Source organism: Myotis nattereri, assembly GCF_964212035.1.
Source record: "Myotis nattereri genome assembly, chromosome: 18".
Lineage (NCBI taxonomy): Eukaryota > Metazoa > Chordata > Mammalia > Chiroptera > Vespertilionidae > Myotis > Myotis nattereri.
This window is the reverse complement of record NC_138093.1, coordinates 18,070,660-18,092,241: the sequence shown is the minus strand read 5'-3', so window position 1 is coordinate 18,092,241 and position 21,582 is coordinate 18,070,660. Positions and strand designations below refer to the sequence as shown.

At 38.6% G+C, this 21,582-nt stretch overlaps 1 protein-coding gene across 1 annotated transcript in view; it reads right to left on the bottom strand.

Moving 5' to 3' along the window:
* The window catches only part of SUCO (SUN domain containing ossification factor), a 53,684-nt gene extending 32,656 nt beyond the window's left edge, over positions 1-21,028 (bottom strand). Inside the window, exons 1-9 of the mRNA XM_081113209.1 lie at positions 20,667-21,028; positions 8,672-8,786; positions 6,775-6,885; positions 4,545-4,696; positions 3,329-3,466; positions 2,946-3,102; positions 2,166-2,289; positions 1,311-1,447; positions 214-281 (exon numbers count right to left, since the gene is read on the bottom strand). Of these exons, the coding sequence (XP_080969335.1) occupies positions 214-281; positions 1,311-1,447; positions 2,166-2,289; positions 2,946-3,102; positions 3,329-3,466; positions 4,545-4,696; positions 6,775-6,885; positions 8,672-8,786; positions 20,667-20,728 (1,064 nt within the window). The 5' untranslated portion in view covers positions 20,729-21,028. The remainder of the gene's footprint in view (positions 1-213; positions 282-1,310; positions 1,448-2,165; positions 2,290-2,945; positions 3,103-3,328; positions 3,467-4,544; positions 4,697-6,774; positions 6,886-8,671; positions 8,787-20,666) is intronic.
* Between the last annotated feature and the right edge of the window lie 554 nt (positions 21,029-21,582).

The following is a 21,582-nucleotide window of genomic DNA, read 5'->3' as shown; positions in this document are numbered from 1 at the left end:
GGCCTGCGATCAGGGCCGATCAGGGCCGATCAGGGCCTTCTGGCTGCCAGCCGGGGCCTGCCTTCGGTCCGCCCCGCCCCCTAGTGGTCAGCACACATTATAGCAAGCAGTCAAACTCCTGGTCAGTCGACCTCCCAAGAGGACAACTTGCATATTAGCCTTTTATTATATAGGATATATAGAGTGTGTTGTATTAAATTTTATATTACTTACCAAATCTTAGTGCTGCAAGGGTTCAACATATAAAGATCCATATTTTCTATAAGAATAGCAGATGTACTCTAGTTTAAAAAGAGAGGAAGGAATAAATTACTTAAAATATTTATTTCAATTCTAAAGCTTTCTAGAATTTTTATATTTTTTAGATCTTAAAACACACCTGACTCTGAAATACTCATTTGGGAAAAAACACTAATTTGGCTAAAAATTACCAGTTATGGCTATAGCACTGTTAGCCTTACAACACATTTGAAATTAAATGTCTATTACTATAAAGAAAATGATTCTCTATTGGCTATTTCCTTTTTAAAATTTTACACAGGTTTAATTAAAAACAAGGAACATGTCCTTAAGTAGGTAAATGAATAAACTGTGATATACATCCAGACAATGGAATATTATTCAGCACTAAAAAGAAATGAGCCAACAAGGCATGAGAAGACTGGGACAAAACTTAAATGCATGTTACTAAGCAAAAGAAGCCAATCTTAAAGGCTACATACTGTATGATTCCAACTACTTGACATTCTGAAGAAAAAACTATTAGGTACTAAAAAGATCAGTGGTGGCCAGGGATTGGGTGAAGAAGGGATGAATAGGCAGAGCACAGAGGATATTTAGGGCAGTGAAAATACCCTGCATACTACCAAAATGATGGATACATGTCATATTTGTCTAAATCCACCAAATGTATGATTGAAAACTATGGGCTTTGCATGATAATAATGTGTCAGTGTAAGTTCATCAACTGTAATAAATGTATCACTCTAGTGGGGGATATACTGATAATGGAGGAGGCAATGTAACGTGTAAGGGGAAGGGGAATGGGAAATCTCTGTGCCTCCCTCTTAATTTGCTATGAACTTAAAACTGCTCTAAAAAAATAGTCTTCAAAAGAAAAAAAATAAAGAGTGCAGTATATCAACAAATATAACTTAATTCACACAAGAGATCTTTAAAAGCATAATCCTACATTTATTAGTGCATTAGGAAACAGCTCATGTTAAAATATAGTCCCCAGAAAATCACTGCCTATATTTATTAAAGTCACTAGCTTCCTATATGTGTAGAAAAATTTTATACTTAAGTACCTTGGCTTCTGGATTAGCTGCCAAAATTTTGGCACCACATTCTACTGAGGCATAATTATTTCGATTTTTCTGGACCTTTTTTGTGGCATGTAGACCTCCATTAGAAGATGCATGCATCGACTGGCCTGCAGACAAACCTTATTACAAACATATATATGATGATTATGATTGAAAATAACCCAGCAACATAATGATCTCAAAAGCAACAGGATGCTGTCTAGAAACGAACAGGTTTTAATGTTTAAGAGATTATTTTTAAAACCCACTGAGAGATTCAAAATGCTTCACCTCAATGGCTTTAAAATACCCCAATCACACAAATTAGCTACAAAAATCCACATTGCTTAACTTATGCTTAAATAACACAAAGTGAAGTTCATCCACAAGAATCAAAGCTCTTAAAAATATAAAATACATATTTATTTCTATTAAGGATGAATGCTACTATCCTCTATCTTTGTCCCCAATATTAAGAATTCTTAACTCTGAGAATTGGTCTACAAGAGCAAAAAGAAAGTTAATAACTTTAGTCCAACTGTATTTACAGTTTAAAGCTTTATGACTCAGAACTTTCCATACCTTAATTTTTCTCTCATAAATTGAGATGAAATCACTGCTCTGCTATCTTTACCTTATTTTATCCTCACTGAGTAATTTACAAGAATGAATTTTAATTAGAATTAATCTGTATGTAATTATACACAGAAAAATTACATATGGGTAATTAGTAGCATTTTGGTAAGTATTATTTTTAAAAAGTTTTCAAAGTTTTATTTTACTAATTAAAAAGAGAAAAGTATATTTAACAGTTCCTTTATAAAAAGAAAATAAAAAGGAATCACAGTGCTATCTTACTTTTTTCTTTTTCTACTTCCATAACTTTTTTCTTCCACTCATCAAATGTTGGTATATCTTCTGGGTCTTTGGGACTTGTTACAGATGCAGGGTCAATTTCTTCTGGTTTTATATAATCAGAACTCTGAAAGAAACAAAGATTTTTAACTTTCACAGAATAAAAAGACATCCTTTACAATTTAAATAGTTCCAAAGAGGACATTTTTGGCCTTTATCTGAAATCAAAGTAAAACTCAGAAGGAGAAAGGAAAGTTAACTGCCACACTGGGATGAGCCGTTTTTATGGTAAGAATCACTCTTCCATATGGTAAGCCGGTCTAGTATTTCACACACAAATAATGAAAGGTAAACATCCCTTTGAAATAATTCTGGTTGAAGAGCCTAAATTTAACCTTGTATTATTCAGTTAAATTAATATTCTGAAGATACTTAAATTTAATAGTCATAGCTGCTTTTATATAGCTCTCTAGAACCTGCTTAATTAAATAAAGACTTTATGTATCTGATATCAAAGGGTGATAGTGGCAGAAAGCCACTTAATTGCATGTGATCAAAGAGTTCATATGAGGAACAACTTACACATAAACAGTGTACTGGCAACAGTACCATGAAGTATAAACTTGCTCTCAGGGAGGCACAGCTCCCTTCTGTTTCACATTCTTCATTAACTACTTAACCCCTGATTTTATGGCAAATATGATTAGCAAATTACAAGATTAGCTAACAACAAAAATGTGTTGTAATAACAAATTAGAAAATAGTGCAATGCGTAATACCTACCTCATTTTTTAAATTTAAATTATCTGAAGCATTCAATGCAGATTTTGGATCACCACCACCCTGATCACTTGCTGAAACTTTTGATGTAAATTCTGATTTTGTTATCTTTCCTTTGCCATGTGCAGACGACACATTTTCTATATGCTGGCCAACAAGGCTATTTAAAACCAAGAGAGACATTTAAACAAATTTTAATTAAATAACAAATTTATACAATCTAAACTGTTACAATTATCACATACAAAGTAAACCGCAAAAAGAAGCACATGGGGATCAGATTTCTCTCAATCAGAAAGTGGAATCAAGCGTCCCCCAAAGCCCAGTCGAATATGACACTGCTATTACTACAAAGTCATACAAAGGCAACCGCTGCTCACACCCACCTTTCATGGGGACTGACAAAGGAAGGCTGATCAGTGGGAACACTGGCATCCAGGGCCTCACCAACTTCACAGTCAGTTTCAGGTTGCTCAGTTTCGTGTGGCTTGGCTATAGGAATAGTACCAGATTTTTCTATTTCACTAAAAATAGAAACAAAAAAAACAACAAGCTGGTAATTTTATTCACATTACGTAGAATAAGTTAAAAATGGTATCAGTGATTTCCAAAACATAATCTAAGCCAGAAAAGAATACTTTTCCCTACATCACTTACATTTCACTAGAGAGTCATGTTCAATATAATGAGAAAATAAGATACTGTTCAGATATATACTATCTAGCCTTGAATTCTTTCTGGAACAAGCATTTAGTATTTAAAATTTTTAAATACTAAGCATATCTCCTAAATGGTAACTGGAACATCTCTGTGTACAGTTCCTTCATCCCGGCCCTTACATTCTTAAGAAGAATAGGTGTGATGTTTTTTTTTAAGTGCTTGTGGAAAAAAAAACAAAACAAAGAAAGAAAAAGTAATGATAATAATATTAACTGACACATATATTCTTACTATGTGCCAGATTTTGTCCTATGCACTGTATGTATGTGTGTGTGTGTGTGTGTGTGTGTGTGTGTGTATATATATATATATATATATATATATATATATATATATATATATACTGACTTGATAAAGGAAATCCTTAAAGTAGTATTAAGGAAATTTTATTTTGTTCTTTGTACTATTGCTCCAAGGAACTAGGAGAATTTCATAATAGGTTTTCTAAATTAAGATAACTTTAAGCCTAAGTGTTCTGAATATTTATTATCCAATTTGAAAAAGGTAGGTATTCACACAAACACATAACTATATATTGGAATGACATAGTGATACTTAATGCAATGACTAATCTGACATTTGAATTTTTGATAATTATAGAAAAGATTACTCAAGTATTATGTTTCTTAAATAACTAGAACCTCACTTTACCTAAATGATATAGAGATTTCATGGCTGGAATCTAATCAGTTTCACTGCGTTAGACAGCAAAATAATCATTGTAAGATTATTATACTAAAAAATAATAAAAACATAGGCATTATAACTTAGGTCTGCTATATAGCGTAAACTTCAAATGTGAGTAGCAAGCTGACTGATTGTATAAAGAAATTTTTCTATCTAATGATATTCTTTTTCTTTTCACTCTTTCTAATCACTTACTCAAGTTTTGAGATTGGAATGATCTCTGAGGTAGATGAACTGGAAATATTTTCAATGTTTTCACTGCCCACTATACCGGAAGAATCTTCATGTAGATCAATTGTAGAGTGTGTCTCAATAACAGGTGGACTTAACGTTTTTGACTCTGTATTCTGTTTGAAAGAAATTTATATTAAATGTTGAGATTAATAAATTCTCTTTAGCTGAACAGGACTATTTAAAAAGTATACCTCAAAAGTGTCAATATAAAGAATGTTCACCAAAAGAGTGAAAATCCTTTCTTCCAATATTACCACCCTAAGGAATATTATTCATATTAAAATACATAAACGAGGACAAAGAAGCTTATCTTTTGTCTCTCCTATTTCCTATTTTGGACCTACAAATAGTTCCCTCTTACTGTAATTAAATAATCCTAATAGCAACATAGAAATCCTATTACATATACAAAATAAAACAACACACAGTTCTTGCCCTTGAGCAGTTAAAAAGATAATGAGTATCAAAAACACCACAAGGCATGTACAAGTAACATTAGAAGGCCATTAGGAATCTCGCTGCCCCTTCAGTCCTGGGTGTTCTGAGCCATTTGACCCTCCCAAACACAGTCTGAAATCTACCTAATATCTACTCATGTTTGAAAACCCCTATCAGTACCTCCTCCCCCACAGCCAACCCTAAATAGAATTAGCCATTCCTCTTCCTCTAGGCTCCAATGTTCCCTGTACAATTTTATCACAACATCTGTAAGACCTCTATACCTCTCTTCTTCCTCAACTCTTCTATAAACACCTTGAGTAAAGACTATATTTATATTCTCTTGATCTTCATATTCCCAGTACGTAGCATGCAGTAGACATTTAATTCTTACTACATGAACATCAAGTGAGAGGTACGCATGCCCAGTTCAGAGAAAAGAGACTATGGACTAGAAAAACTAGGACCCTGAAGAAAAGGAAGGCCAGTATGTGAGCAGAAAGAAAATACAAGGCATAGTCAGAATACAAAATGTGACCATTTGGCAAATTATTTACACTGAAATGAAAAATTCACAATGGAATGCAAATCGTTTGCACTTTATGCAAATTATAATTATAGAAATTATAATTCCTTGTCCTTAAGAACAAGGACTATTATTACATTGTTAACAAATATTGTATTATCATTTCAACATGTATTTAATGTAAAAATTTGAGGTATTTTACACCCTTTTCTTTTACAAACTAAATCTGATGTACATTTTGTAATTATTGCAAATCTCAATTTGGACTAGCTGAATTTCCAGGGCTCAACAGTCACATGTAGCCAGTGGCCACAATACTGAACAGCACGGGTCTATAAGATATGCAATAAGTACTTCAAAGTGTTTGAGCAAGAGTATGCCTGATGAAAAATTTCTAGAAAATGAACAATGGTAGGACTGTTCAGGAAAGTCACATAATTAGAAGAGCTAGAGAGATCATTTTTCTCTTACCCTCAGGCACAAATCTTTGACAAATGTCTTCCAGAACCCAACAAAATGAAACTTACTATATCTCCTTAAATAACCCAATTAAGCCATAAAATAGCTCTACCTGAATTTAAAAAAGAGAATTTTCCCTCATTTTGAGCTGAAATTTATTTCTGTTAATATGTGAGATAATTTTTCCTAAGTCCTTCTTCCAGCTCAAATATCCCCAGTTCCTTCAGCCATGTCTGGTATTAAATGGTTTCCAGATGCTTCAGCATTCTGGTCAACTTACTTTCTGGTCTAGTTTTTAGTATCTTTCATAAAATCTGGGGTACAAAATGAAAAATAACATGAGAGAAAAAAGGAAAACATTTTAACCTATTATTAATTCATATTCCACAAAAGCGATTAAACTTTGTTATCAAAATACTGTGTTCTACACACAAATACTTATTTTTTGTTGTCAGAAAAAAATTTCCTAACACCTGAAAATCTGGAGAAGATTATTATAGTGCGCCAAAATAAAACCTAAGAAGAAATGAGCACTTACACCCAAACTTTCACCACAGAGAAAATGGTCTCACTTACTATTCAATCAGTAATTGTGCATTTTCTCAAAAGCAGTAGTAGTCTTAGCAGGTGAATAGTATTAAGGCGAGTTGAACAGTACTTCAAAAAGAAAAAGTATCAATATCCAATACTGTAATCAAACAGAGATTTCCTATCTTATGAAGTAGTTAGAAAAGGCATATCATTAAAAGTCAAAGCAATATAACTTACTTGTACATCCACAACATAGTTATCTTTTAACTTATGTTCTTCTGGAGGGACAGGTAAGTTTGAACCCACTTTTCCTGGTAATTCGGCACTGATAGGTCCCTCTTGTTCATCCTATATTGCAACAAACAAAAAGGTTAACTGATAAAAACTGTTTCACACAACAGTCCGGAAGCAATATTAAAGACCATCTCTTTCTATATTTTACAACCCAAACACTGTCTTGAAGGCATTTAACTCTAATAGCTTTTATCTGTTTACACGTTTATCATCTATCTTCCTGCACGCCCCTCCTTGCACTCCACCTAATATATACACTAAATGAGGTCACAAACCTCATTTGATTTCTTAATGAGCACTTCAATCATACCACCCCCCTATGTGTTAGGCACATAGTAAATATTTAAAAATGAATAAATGTACAGTTCTTTGTGTCATCTCTTTTGACACTCATTTTCAAGTTAGGATTTCAGATACCTTTGTCTTTAAATCTATCTCTTAGAATACAAATTTCACAAAAGTAAAGTTCACACTCATTTCTATTTAAGCCTGGATAGCATATAACAGGTACCTAAATATTTGCAAAAAGAATGTTTTCCCCCTTAATGCTTTAAGTTCCTTTTTATAACATTTAGTTTTCAAATTTCTCATCAAAGAAGAGATTCGATCTAAGTCTTACAGATTGTGGGAGAAAGCATAAAATTATACTCTTTTTGGAGAAATATTCAGCAACAGTCTTCAAAATTTTAAGTGCTCCATCTCAGAAATATATTCTACATAACTCAAAAATTTAAATAATCCCTTCTAATGTGCCAAAACCCCAAATAACATAATTATATGTGTTCACACACAACACACACAAATGTACACACAAACACATATACACACATAGCTGAGACACAATGCAAGTAAGTCAATAAAGGAACATTTAATAAATTATAATATATCTATATAATGAAATAAAAATGTAGCTCTTCAGAATATAGAAATATGAAAAGGTATCCAAGAGATATTATGAGGGGCAAAGGGGAAGTCTATCTGTAGAATATTTATAGGATTTTAATGAAAATAAAAATATTAATTTGTTCACTACATAAGTGTTATCTATACCTATAAGGAATGTTCTGAACATTTCCCCAAGAAACAGTTGGGAAGGGAATAAGGAGGGGAATAGTATATAAATATAAATATTTTATAGTCAATATAAATTCCTTCTGTATTTTAAAATAAGTACTTTAATTCTGCAGGTGGGAGTGGGGGGGAGACAAATCTAGTCAATACTCACTTTTTATCATTTAAAGTAATAAAATAATAAATTATTTAGAGACCATCAGGTTTCCTGAACTCCTTCTATTCATCCCACCCAATTATATAAAACAAACTACAGGGACACTGATCACAGACTCCCCCTATTAACCTCACTTCTAATAGTTTTTAATTGATGAGACTGGGATTTCTTTAGAAATCCTGTAACTATTTAGTGCATTAAAAGTGAGCCACTAGTTTTTAGGTCCCTGAGTAGGTACTATCTTTCTCCCTCCTGTAGGACTATGGATGTCCCAACATTTGAGATATAAGCAATAAGAATCTATAATAATAATAAAAGCGTAATATGCTAGTGAGAGCGGACAGTCGAATGACCTTCAGGACGAAGCTGTGGGTACGAGGGCCAAGCCTCTTGCACGAATTTCATGCATTGGGCCTCTAACAAATATATAAATATCTTGGAGATAGCTTAATTTCAGAATTACCCAAGTAATTCCTCAGATTATAGCAAGGAAAAATCACAAATCTCCACCACCAAAAATTATGTCACAGAATTGAAATTACTTTTATTCTGAGTATGCTGAGGAAGTCTTAGAAAGCTGACACACAGATTACATCATCAACTTTAAAGTACCTTTTTCTGGAATTGTACATCTTCATTTTCTAGCGCGCAACTGTCATCTTGAGAGTAATATGATGAAGCTGAAGCTGAAGAACTCTCTTTACAACACACATGCCAACTGGGAAGCCTGTGAAACATCCATTATCACCACCACACACACACACAAAAAAAAGGAAAAGATGTAAAAGGTGTTAAGCCAACATATTCTCTAGAATATGCACTAGAATTTGGGTCAATAAACACAAGGATGGTTCCTATCTAATGCCCTTAAGAACTTAATTTAATGATGAAGACAAATGCACCTAAAACAAGGATTTTTTTTAATTTAAAGCACTAGTAAAAACCATACTGTTATCAGCATTCCTATTAAGGGATTATTAATTTCATGAAGGTAAAACAGGAAAGACTTCACAAAAGGAGTATCTGATGATTATCCCAGAAGGAACAGGGCAAGCTGTCAAAGAGCTAACTAACCTCAGAAAGCACCAGATGCGTATGTTATTCTAAATTCTACCAAAAAATTAAGAACAAATAACTCTAAAGCTACCTATGCTATTTCAAAGCATATTGGGTTTATATGGGGAACATAGTAGGGACATCAAAAATTAACAGAAGTAGCACAAACAAATGAATGCCACAGGTTAATATAGCTTATGAAATCATAAAGAAAACATTAAAGAAGAAAGTCTCTAGGAACACAGCAAAAAATAATATATCAATATTATGATCAAGCATATATTCAGAAGTCATTTCAATATAATAAAATCTATTTATTTAGCTTTGCCATGCAAAAACAGCAAGGAAAAATATGAATATCTCCACAGGCACTTAAAAACATCTGATAAACTTACAGAACCCACAAGTCAATAAAATAAGTAGATAGTTAACATGGGAAATATGTATGCATAATACACAGGCTTAAAAGCCAGTATCACATTTTGTGAAGAAACCTAAAAATACCCTTATTTAGATCTGAAACAAGACAAGAATGTACATTATCACTATTATTAGATATATGAGGATAAAAGATATATTAAGAGACCACACATGTATTCATCTATTTTAATGAGAAAAACTTGTTATTTACCTATAATTTCCACACAAACTCTTTTAGGTATAGTCTTAATACTAGAATTTTTAAAAATACTGCAAGTACAAAAGGAATGAAAACACTGAATAAAGTAAATGCCTAGATTCAAGAGGCATATTTGAAGAACTTCAATCTTAAATCTAATTGCTTTCATTTTAAAAAGTACATTTCTATATAGTTTTTTTCTTGAAGGAAGGTTTTCAACTTGAATGTGTAGTGACTGAAGTTTTCTTGTAGTGACAACCTAGAATCTAATATTGCCAGACATTCTGATGTTTTAAAGGATATGTTACAACTATGTTTCTAAAAATAGTCATTAAGGTTTAAAAGTTAGGATAGGAGGGGGTATCAATTAGTTCTTACCAAAGGGAACAGGAGAAAGACTCAGGAAATTTTTTCTTGAGAATATAGCAACTAAATTAAGCCTTGAAGTGCCAAGGAAGACTTCATTGAGAAAAAACAAGCTTTAATGTGAAAGTGATTGCTGGAACACCATTTTTTTAATGACATCAATGCCTCAGAATGATAGCATTTTACATTTGCCTAACAGAAATACTGAACTAGCTGTCTTCAACAATTACTTTCTATAATCTTATCAAATAAATATTGCAATAATAAATTTCAGGACATGTTAATGTGCAATAAAAAATATGTTGATATGCAAATAAGCCAATAATTGTCAGGTAGGAGGCAAAACTAAACTGGAGTCTATCAAACTTTCAAACGAGTTAAGATTGTTTCCCTCTGAGTTATATAGAAGAAACTATATAAGCACTTAAGGCTACCTTAGTAGGAACCAGATATTATGTTACATACAGAGCCTTGTCGGGCATAATTTTCAACTCATTAAAAATCTAAGTAAAGTTATACTGACAAAACATTAAAAAGTAGCAATTTTGCCCTAACTGGTTTGCCTCAGTGGATAGAGCATCACCTGAAGGCTGAAGGATCCCGGGTTAGATTCCGGTCAAGGGCACATGCCTGGGTTGTGGGCTCAATCCCCAATAGGGGGCATGCAGGGGGCAGGTCCATCAATGATTCTTTCTCATCATTGATGTTTCTATCTCTTTCTCCCTCTCCTTTCCTCTCTGAAATCAATAAAAACGTATTTCTTAAAAGTATCAATTTTAATTAAGTAGACAAATTTAAGTTAATTGAAAAAACACTGTCACTAAGAGAGAAATGTATTATCTATTGGTAAAAAGATATAATGATTATAAATACATATGCGCCTAACAAAATCACAAAATATGCAAAATTACTGATAAAGGTGGAAAGAAAATAGTAAAAAATTATGGTTGCCTATTTTAAATTACACCTTACAAAATAATAGATGGATAAAACCTAAGGAAACATGAGATTTGTATTATATATAGGCAACAAGCTTGACCAAATATACAGAACTTTACAACAAATTCAAATTAACATTCTTTTCAAACACTATATGAAATATTTCCCAAATAATGACAATCTACTAAAGCTTCAAAAGAAGACTCAAATTCCAAAGATCAAAATCTAATAAACTATACTCTCCGAGCACATTGCAACAAAATTTGAAACAGAAAGATAGCTAACAACATTCTAACCCTGGCGAAAGAATTATGCAGCAGAATAATCCTTCATTTAGAGGAAACAATAAGGAACATTATGAAATATTACAGCGGAAGACTTACAAGTCAAAATTGGTGGGATACAGATAAAAGAATAGGAAAACTATGCTTTTGAAGGCCATTGAAGACAAACACTGAAAATGACAAAAGACACTGTAAATCCAAAGGAACAAGGAAGGCTAAAAACGACTAAAATCGCCGAAATAGAGAAAAAAGGCAAAGAAAATTAATAAAACCAAAAGTTGGTCCTTTGAGGAAAATATTAAAAAGACAAACTCTGGCAAAACCAATTAAGGAGAGTTGAGGATGTAAATTAAACTATGGTATAAAAATATGAAAGAACTACAGACAAAACAAATTGTTTTAAATTATAAAATATTACAAACTATATATACCAATATATTTTACAACTTAGAAAAAAATAAATGTTTCTAGAAAAGTAGCAAAATTGGCGCAAAGTATACAAAAATTGGAATAAACTAATAATTAAAGAAATGTGAGTGGCTTAACCAACCAACATCTTATAAAGAGAAGGAGGAAATCCCAACAGGGGCTTTTTTAAAAAATATATATTTTTATTGATTTCAGAGAGGAAGGGAGACAGAGAGAGATAGAAACATCAATGATGACAGAGAATCACTGATTGGCTGCCTCCTGCATGCCCCCTACTGGGGATCGAGCCTGCAACCTGGGCATGTGCCCTTGACTGGAATCGAACTCAGGACCCTTCAGTCTGCAGGCCAATGCTCTATCCACTGAGCCAAACTGGCTAGGGCTGTTTGGAAATAATTTCAAACTTTCAAAAGAATTGCCAGTATAGTACAAAGAACATCCATAAACTCTTTATCCATTATCAACCTACTGTTAACATTTTACCCATTTGTTCCACCATTTGCCATTTGCTTATGGCATGCACCCTTGCTCTCCCTCCCTCTCTTCCTTTCTCCATGTAATTAATTTCTAAGTATATGAGCATGTATTTCCACAGAATGAGGATATTCTCTTACATAACCACAGTACAGTTATCAACTTCAGTAAATGTTACACTGACACAATGTTTTATCATCTGTATGCAGTTTTGTCTCTTAGCACAATAATGTCCTTATAGCATCCCCACCCACCACCTCAAGTACAAATTGAGTCTTGTCCAGCATTTGTCATCAGCCTTCTTTAATCTGGAATAGTTCGTGGCCTTTATCTTAATGTAGCACTGACATTTTTTAAGAACACAGTCCTTTTATTTTTAAATTAGAGGCCCAGTGCATGAAATTTGTGCACTGGGGGGAGGGGGGGGGGTGTGTCCCTCAGCCTGGCCTGGACCCTCTTGAAGTCCAGGAGCCCTTGGGGGATGTCCGACTGATTGCTTAGGCCTGCTCCCTGGGGTCAGTGGGCATCATAGCGACTGGATGTTCTGCCATTTGGTTAATTTGCATATTAGTCTTTTATTATATAGGCTAATATAATCCGTATTTGAGGTTTATCTGATGTTTCCTCATGACCAGATTCAGGTTATATATTTCTAGCCAGAATCCTTCATAAGTGATCTGTGTCTTTCTCCAGGTAATACATCCAGAAGAAGCATACAATATCCATCTGTTTCAGCACGTGCAATTCCACTGTTAAGTGGAATGAGAAATAAAAACAGTCCATAAAAAGCCTTGTACAAAAAGATCCACAGTAGCTTTTACTCCTAATAGATAAAAACTCAAAGCAGCTGAGATGTCCAATAACAGGAGAATAAACACACTGCAGTATATTCATACAATGTACTACTACTTGCAATGTACTACTGCTTGCAAATTATTGATGAATGAAACAACAAGGATAAGACTTAGAAACTTTACTCTGCATGAAAGAACCCAGATATAAAAACAAATACTGTGTAATTCCATTTAGATAAAATTCCAGAATTAGCGAAACTAATCCATGGTAACAGAAATCAAATCACTCTTTATGTTTTGGGGGATTTGCTAGAAAGGGACATGAAAGAACATTGTGGGAGAATGGAAATGTTCTATACCTTGATGGGGTGTGGGCTACACAGATGCATGCATTTGTCAAAACTGACCCAACTATGTATAGTTAATATATGTAGATTTCATTATGTGTAAATTATTTCAATTTAAAAATATAACAAAAAAGTCAACAGTTTTCTCCCCAGTAATAACAACTTGGGAGCTATACTATTAGTAATAATAAAAGTATAAAATAATTTAGAAATTAACCTAAGTAATACCACCATTTATAACTTTGGTAACGATCATAAAATGAAGAGATAAATAAATGAAGACTTAGTATTAAAACAGATGAAATGCTGGTGACAGCAATGTAAAGACAGTAATTCTCTCCAAAGTAATTCATCACTCAAATATAAGTCCTATCAAAATACCTGAAGGGTCCTATTGTTTTAAATACAATATGGAAAAAAAGTGACCCAAGAATAACCATATTAACCAGAAAGCCTAAAGGTAACTAGTTCACCTTGCCAGATGATTAAATTTGTTACAAAACCACTCTAATTAGACTACAGAACTGGGATAGCAAAAGACAGGCAACTGGAACAGAATACTCCCAACAGCATTCCTTGGCATGAAGTCTCTCTTTAGAAACAACCTACACACAGTGCTCAATAAATACTCATGGAGTGTATCAACGACATGAGGCCTTCCTGAAAGCATCTGCTAGAATTCATTTTAATGATTCTACTAACTAAATCAAGATTTAAAAAAAAAAGTGTTTAATGGGAAAAGTAGGATAAAAGAATGAGATCAATAGTATTAGCATCTATGTAAATTCTAAAACCCATAAACAAAATATTACTTTGGAAGGAAGCACACATCTAAATAAATACATGAAGGTTGATTGGAAAATGCATTGAATATATTCCAGGGTAAGTGCCTAAAATGGGGGTAAACAGTAGTGAAACTATCACTCCTATCACCAGGATTAGTAAGATAAAAGAGTAATGATATAAAGTGTACCAGAGATGAGGACCTGTGCGAAAAGTGGCATAAACTGAGGATGGCCAGCCCAATCATAAGCATCTGATGTCTCCAGAAGAAAAAAGTTTTTTAATCTGTCAAGACTTTTATATACAAGTATTAGCTAAATTTTTACAAATAAAGAAACTAAAGCTCAGAAGTTAACTTGCCCAAAGTCACTCAACTTGTGACTGCAAACCTAGATCACTTTCCACAGCCAATGATCTTTCAGTATTACTGCATTTCATACTTAATATTCTTGAGTCAGCGGGGGGAACAAAAAGAAAGGTGAGGAAATAACATGGATCCATTCACTCAGGAAGTGATGACATTAGTCAAGCTAATTAGTGTAACATAAACTATCACAAAGGAGGAGCAGCATTTACCGCGTGATGTAGATAGCAACAAGTGTTAATAAGCATGACACTTTGCAGTATACTGCCTGGAGTATGGACTTCAAAGTCAAGCTACTCAAGTGTAATCCCAGGTCCCTTGTTTATAAGTTGTATGTTCTTAGAAAAATGATAAAACAGGTGTGCCTCAATACCAATACTGTAAAATGGTGTTATTAGGAGAAAAATGAAATAATGCACGTGCTATTCTTAGCCTGGCATAGAATATGCCCTCAAATCTTTGCTGTTATCAACTGTTGGCCTTTCTATCTTCTCTCACTTATCAAATTGGTATGGCTGTGGCACAATTTACCATTTTTTATTTCTCTGCTGCATGTGGCACCTTAGACCACTGTCACTTGAAACCCTCTCCTCGGTTTGTCAAATGACACACTTCTGCCCATCTCTCTGATTCTCGGTCTCCTTTGATACGCTGCTTCTGCTCACCATTAAATTCTGGTGCCGCCAGCATTCTTTTCTCAGTTTCCCTTTTATCTCTCTACTAGAGGCCCGGTGCACAAAAATTTGTGCACTGGGGGGAAGGGGGGGGCCTCAGCCCGGCCTGTGCCCTCTCGCAGTCTGGGACCCCTCAGGAGATAACGACCTGCTGGTTTAGGCCTGCTCCCGGGTGGCAGAGGGCAGGCCCAATCCCTAGGTGCAGCCCCTGGTCGGGCTCAGAGCAGGGCCGATTGGGGAGTTGGGGTGCCTTCCCCTATCATGCACAAAGCAGGGCGGATCAGGAGGTTGTGATGCCACCCTCAGTCACGCTCAGGGTAGGGCCGATTGGGGGGTTGGGGCACCGCCCCGTCACACTCAAGGCAGGGTCGATGGGGAGGTTGCAGCGCCATCCCGTCACGCACAGAGCAGGGCCCATCAGGGGGGTTGGGGCTCCGTACCCTGTCATGCACAGAGCAGGGCCCATCAGGGGGTTGGGGAGCTCCCCCCTGTCATGCACAGAGCAGGGCCCATCAGGGGGTTGGGGAGCTCCCCCCTGTCACGCACAGAGCAGGGCGGATCAGGGGGTTGGGGCGCCGCCACTGTCACACTCGGGGCAGGGCCGATGGGGAGGTTATGGCTCTACCCCGTCACACACAGAGCAGGGCCTGTGGGGGGCGGGGGGGGGGGGGTTGGGGCGCCGCACCCTGTCACACACAGAGCCGCAGGGTGATCAGGGGGTTGGGGAGCTCCTCCCTATCAGGCACAGAGCAGGGCTGATCAGGGGGTTGGGGCGCCTTCCCCTGTCATGAACAGAGCAGGGCAGATAGGGAGGTTGTGGCCCCGCCCCCTGTCACACACAGAGCCGCAGGGCGATCAGGCGGTTTGGGCGCTGCCCCCTGTCACACTGATCCCAGTGCCGGGAGGACTCGTGGCTCTGCTGATCCCGGTGCTGGGAGGCATATTACCTTTTACTATATAGGATAGAGGCCTGGTGCATGGGTGGGGCTGGCTGGTTTGCCCTGAAGGGTGTCCTGGATCAGGGTGGGGGTCCCCACTGGGGTGCCTGGCCAGCCTGGGTGAGGGGATGATGGCTGTTTGCAGCTGGTCACATACCCTTCAGGGTGGGGGTCCCCACTGGGGTGCCTGGCCAGTCTGGGTGAGGGGCTGAGGGCTGTTTTCAGGCCGACTGAAGCTCCCAACTGCTCCTTTTTTTCTTTTCTTTTTTTATTCTAGGCCAGCTTTAGCTCTGGCTTCAGCTCTGAAGCCTCTGCTGCTGAAAGAAGGTATCTGGTTTGTTTGATTCTATAATCGAAACAATGTATAACTCCAGCTCTGAGATCCCGGGCTCACTGAAAGCAGGTTTCTGGGGTTTTGTTTAGGTTCTATATTTGTTACAGTGTTTCTTAAACTGCAAGCTCAGAGGCCGGCAAGGCAGGCCGGGAATGTTGGAGTCCTCCGTCACTGAAGCAAGCAAGCCTCATGTTAGTTTCAAGCTGCCTGGCTGCCGGCCGCCATCTTGGCTGGCAGTTAATTTGCATATCTCCCTGATTAGCCAATGGGAAGGGTCGCGGTCATACGCTAATTACCATGTTTCTCTTTTATTAGATAGGATAAGTATACCTTGGGAAATTTCAGCTATTTTTATGGTTTTGGGCTGATGGCTGCCAAGATGTGTATCTTTAGCTCTTACATCTTCTCCTAACAAGTCTGTTCCTTAAAACCCTCCAATGATACCCTATATTAATGCTGAGAATAAATTAAGCATATTTAAAAGTTGAATCTCTCCTTCCTTCATTGACCAAGACATGTAAAGTAAAACAAAATTAAATCCAAACTTGAATAGTCTATTCCTTTTCCAAACATCCTCTTCCTACATCCTAGCTCTCTCTCACCAGGTGGTACTGCTATCCACCCAGTCCTCAAGTTAGAAACCTGAAAAAATCCATGCTACTCCTTTTTTACCATCTCGATTATTTTACCTCAAATGTATGTCATCCATTTCTTCCTCCCTGTTATGACTGCTTTAGTTCACGCCCTCATCTCTTACCCAGAGCAACCCCTAACAGAGCTCCCCAATTCCTACCTTGTTACCTCTGCAATTCAACCCTTCATACCACTCCAAAAACCTAATACTAAAATGCCTCAGGATACCATTCCCCTGCTGAAGACCTTTTATAGACTCTACATGACAAAATTCAAGCTTCCCTGCATGCTTTTAAAAATCTCTAAAATTCTTCTACTACCCAAGTCTTCATCTTCCATAATTCCTGCCACTCCCTGCCTCCCACTTTATGCTTCAGGGATACAGAATTGCTTGTGTGTTCCTAGAACACTTACCATGTTTCCAAGCTCTGGCTCATGCTGTTCCCTCTCCCAACAATGTCCTGCCTCTGCTCTCACTCCCCACCATCCAAAACCTAACGAAATTCTTATTCTTTTTCTGGGGCAGGAACTAGTTAGTTAGAAACTAGGAGACTCTCCCGATTTCCAAGAGCTGGGTTTGTGGCCCTCCTCTAAATTCCCACAGCCCTTTGGCATCTCTCTAGCTGAGCACTTACTACAACTGGAAACTGAAATGAACTGTTTATGTTTCTGTTTCTCATATAACACTGGGCACATCTAGGGCAGAGAACCTACTGCCCTGACCTCAGCGCAGTGATCTACTGAGCTCTTCCTCTGGCTATGTGCTGAAACAGCCTTTGATAAGAGCTTAAAAAAGGGAGAGTCTCGTAATCAGTGACTTCACGGTAAAAGAAAGAACTGAACTGGGAATGAGGAATTGCTTCTTAAACATACTAATAAGTACAAATCTAACCCCTAGTACAAAAACATAGTGTCAGCCTTCAATTAGGGCAGTGTGGTAAAGTAAGGCCCTCTCCACAGCCCCCCTCCAAAAAAAAAAAAAAAAAAAGGCATTTCGGGAAAGACACCTACATGAAACACAAAGGTGGGAAAGTACAGTGAAAATTATAGTTTGGTTTTTTAACATTACTGCCTGGAAATTTAAAAAAATGAACAGAAATTCTATTAAGTACTGAGAGACTTGTGGGAAATGGGTAATAATAAAAAATTATAATGGAATAATTTATGAATGACAAAGATGACAAAATTGGCTACTAAGAGGAGCTTATCAACTCCTCTACAAACCTTTTGTCTAATTCTGCAATGGCTTTAGGTACCTATGTGGATGAAGGGGAAATGGAGATGTTGGGAAATAACTAAAGCAAAAGTTAGACCTCTAGCTGGGTCAGTGCTGTAATTTCAATAGTTTAATTTCCCAAGGAAGAAGGGTTTCAAAAGATACAGCACACCCTTTGCCAATCACCGCCATGAACCGATCCTCTTCCCCAATCTCATCACTATCTTTTCAAAAAAATTCGAAGTCTAAATATCCTATTTTAATGTCTTTTAATGGCTTCAGGAAAGAATCATTAAAATGTCTCTAAATTTGGCAGTCCAAACAAATCTCAAGTCATACTAACCCAAATGTTTCTTAAGCTCAAGTTCCATAAACTTTTCACTCTTAAACCCTCAACATCCATTTTTCACAGTGGGAATCAACAAACTTTACAGAACTTTACGACTTCTATTTTCAGTACTAGGCTAACTGATTCGCCCCCCTGCCCCCCCCCCCCCAAGCAGGTCATAATATCCTCATAATTGCTAATAAATAAAGTTGAGAAATCATATTGAGGTTAGCTTAAGTAAAAGATAGCCAGAAATTATACAAACTAATAGAAGCGTGGTTACTTTAAATCCACCAATGATTTTAAGAACCACATTATAATAAATTATAAACTGTTTTCATCTCTACCATCCAACTAAAAATTTTTTAAATCATGTTTAAGGGCACAAACTTGCAACTAGTACATAAGTAATTCCTGGAGATCTAAAACACAGTACAGTGAATATAGACAGCAATTCTGTATGACAATCATCAAACTTATTTTATTCCAACAACACACACAAAAAAGATGATCATGTGACATGACAGAGATGCTATCACTACAATGGCAATCATATTGCAATATATAAATATCAAATCTACATGCTGTACAACTTAAGTTTAAACAATGTTATGTGTCCAATATACTTCAAATTTTTGAAGAAATTCACAGATAAAGGTGCATTTAGATTTGAATGGAAAGTGTAACCTGTTTGTCCCTATGAGCCATTTCTGAAAGTGCTAATGAAAAATAGCATGGTCTAAAGATGGGTAAGATCAAGGAGAAAGAGGACAGAAAAAGATGTCATCTACAAACAACTAAGCAGTCCCCAGAAGGAGGTGGATATGAATGCAAGGTTTTGGTATCTCATTTACAAATTTAAATTTAAAACGGAGTAAGTGGACTCACACGCACTTCTTGGTACCCAACATAATACTAAAAGGTGGGGTAGGGGGAGAAGACATTGGTCTTATTATTAAGAGGATATGGAAAGAAAGACAAGAGGCAAAACGTCTTTTGCTCTAAACCATCTACCAACCTTCCTATCAAAATTCCTCTGCCAGGCAAGTGTTTTCTTTCCCTCTTATTTATGTACCATCTTAGGTGAGGAAGAACTCAACAACTTCAGTGTCTGGAATTTATGAAGCCAGCCCTAAAAATAAAAGTGCTCTTGGTCTTTTTGCAGACATAAGCTACACCAGAACCTTAGTGTGTCTGAACTTTCACTAACAGCAAACCACTTTGAATGAAGAAGCACCTTTAAAGTCAGCAAGCGTCACACACCTCTCAAGAAACTCCCAAGTACCATGATAGCCATCCTTTGACCGACCGGCCAGCTCTCTGCTCTTCAAAGGGGAAAAAGAAAAACCCAAACGCGCCAGGAATTGACACACTCCACAAACTTTAGAGACAAGGCAGTCTTCCCGCCCTCAAAAATACAGGGCCCGTCCCCCCACGACTAAGGGACGTGCCCCCGCCCCTAAGGCGCGCTCTCCTCTACGCCCGTGGCTCCCCACCACCTCCCCCTTAATGAGAAAGTGCTTCCATGGCGCCCCCCAAAGTTTCCAAGAGCAGCAGCCCCAGGCGCACTGGAGCCCAAAGGCTGCGAGAAGGGGCCGGAACCGCAGCGTGTCCATTCCAATCCCCCTCGGAGCCCCACGCGTGTTTTTTGAAAATCGCACGTCGGTAGCGTGTCCCCGCCGACACGCTCGATGCCCCGACGGCTCTGGGACAGCCAGCGGCTGGCGGTGAACTCAGCGACTAACGAGCACCCACCCCCACGACGCCCCCCAGGGGCAGGGGCACCGAGCCCAAAGGCACGCAGGGGGCCCCCTCGCCCCGGCACCCTCCTCGCCCACTGTCTGTAAATTCCAAAACACACCCAGCAAATCTCCGTCGGCGGGAGGGTTGCTAAGCAATCGGCTGGTCGCTTCCCAGGGACCTCGGAGACCCGCACCCTGAAACTCGAGATGATGGGGGGTGTGTGACCTGGGCTGCGCCCCTCCTCCCCCGCCCCCCGGGAAAATCCCGCGCGGTCGAGGCGACTCACCAGACCAGGGAACACAGAGAGAGGCAAGAGACCAGGGCCAAGGCCCGCCGGTACTTCTTCATCTTCTCCTCCTTCTTCCCCCGGCCAGAAGGCGGCACATCCTCCCTGCAGCCGCCACTGCCGAGGCCAAGATGGAGGAGCCGGAGCGCGAGGATGGGAGCGCGAGTCCGAAGGGCTGCGGCGACGGGGGAGCGGCTCCTCGGCGGCCCGCGTGCCGGCCGCCCTCACCCAGGGGCCCGCGGGGGCGCTTCACAGGACTCCGGGGTCTGCCGCTGCTGCCGCTGCTGCCAGCTCGTCGCGCCCGCCTCCTCCAGCCGCCGCCGCCGCCACAGCCACCCCGTATCCCCCGCCCGCCCCGGCTCTCCCTCGGGCTGCCCGCGACCAACGGCCGCAGCGGACTCGCCCGCCAACAGCCAATCACCGGCGGGGCCGCGACACCTCACACACCGCTGAGCTGGAAGCAGCCGCGTCACCCACGTCCCGCGGCGCTCGCCACTCCACCGGCCCTCGCGCGGGCCACGCCCCCTCCGACGTCTCTGGCGGAGAAGCCGGAGGGGGGAGGACACAAAGCGCGAGAGCAGCGAAGCTGCCGCCCGCCCACCTCAAGTCCCGCCCAGTCAGGGGGCTCAGGTTCAGGAAGTCAGAGAGAAGCCCCGTGACGCTCAGCCTGCTTCCTTACGAAGGCCCGCCCCTTTGCCCAGGACGCGCTGAGTCCGCGCAAGGCCTCTTGGGAGTTGTAGTTTACCCTCCGGAACCTTCCTTTCCCTTTTCCTTTCCCCGTCCCTCCTGGAATTAGAGTGGATGGAGAGGTTTATAGTTTGGCTTTTCACTACAAGACTGACCAGCTTTGGAATTATTGCACTCAGTTGTCCTCTTTGGGCACAGTTTTTTGGGTGGCCTAGAATGATGGTGGAGA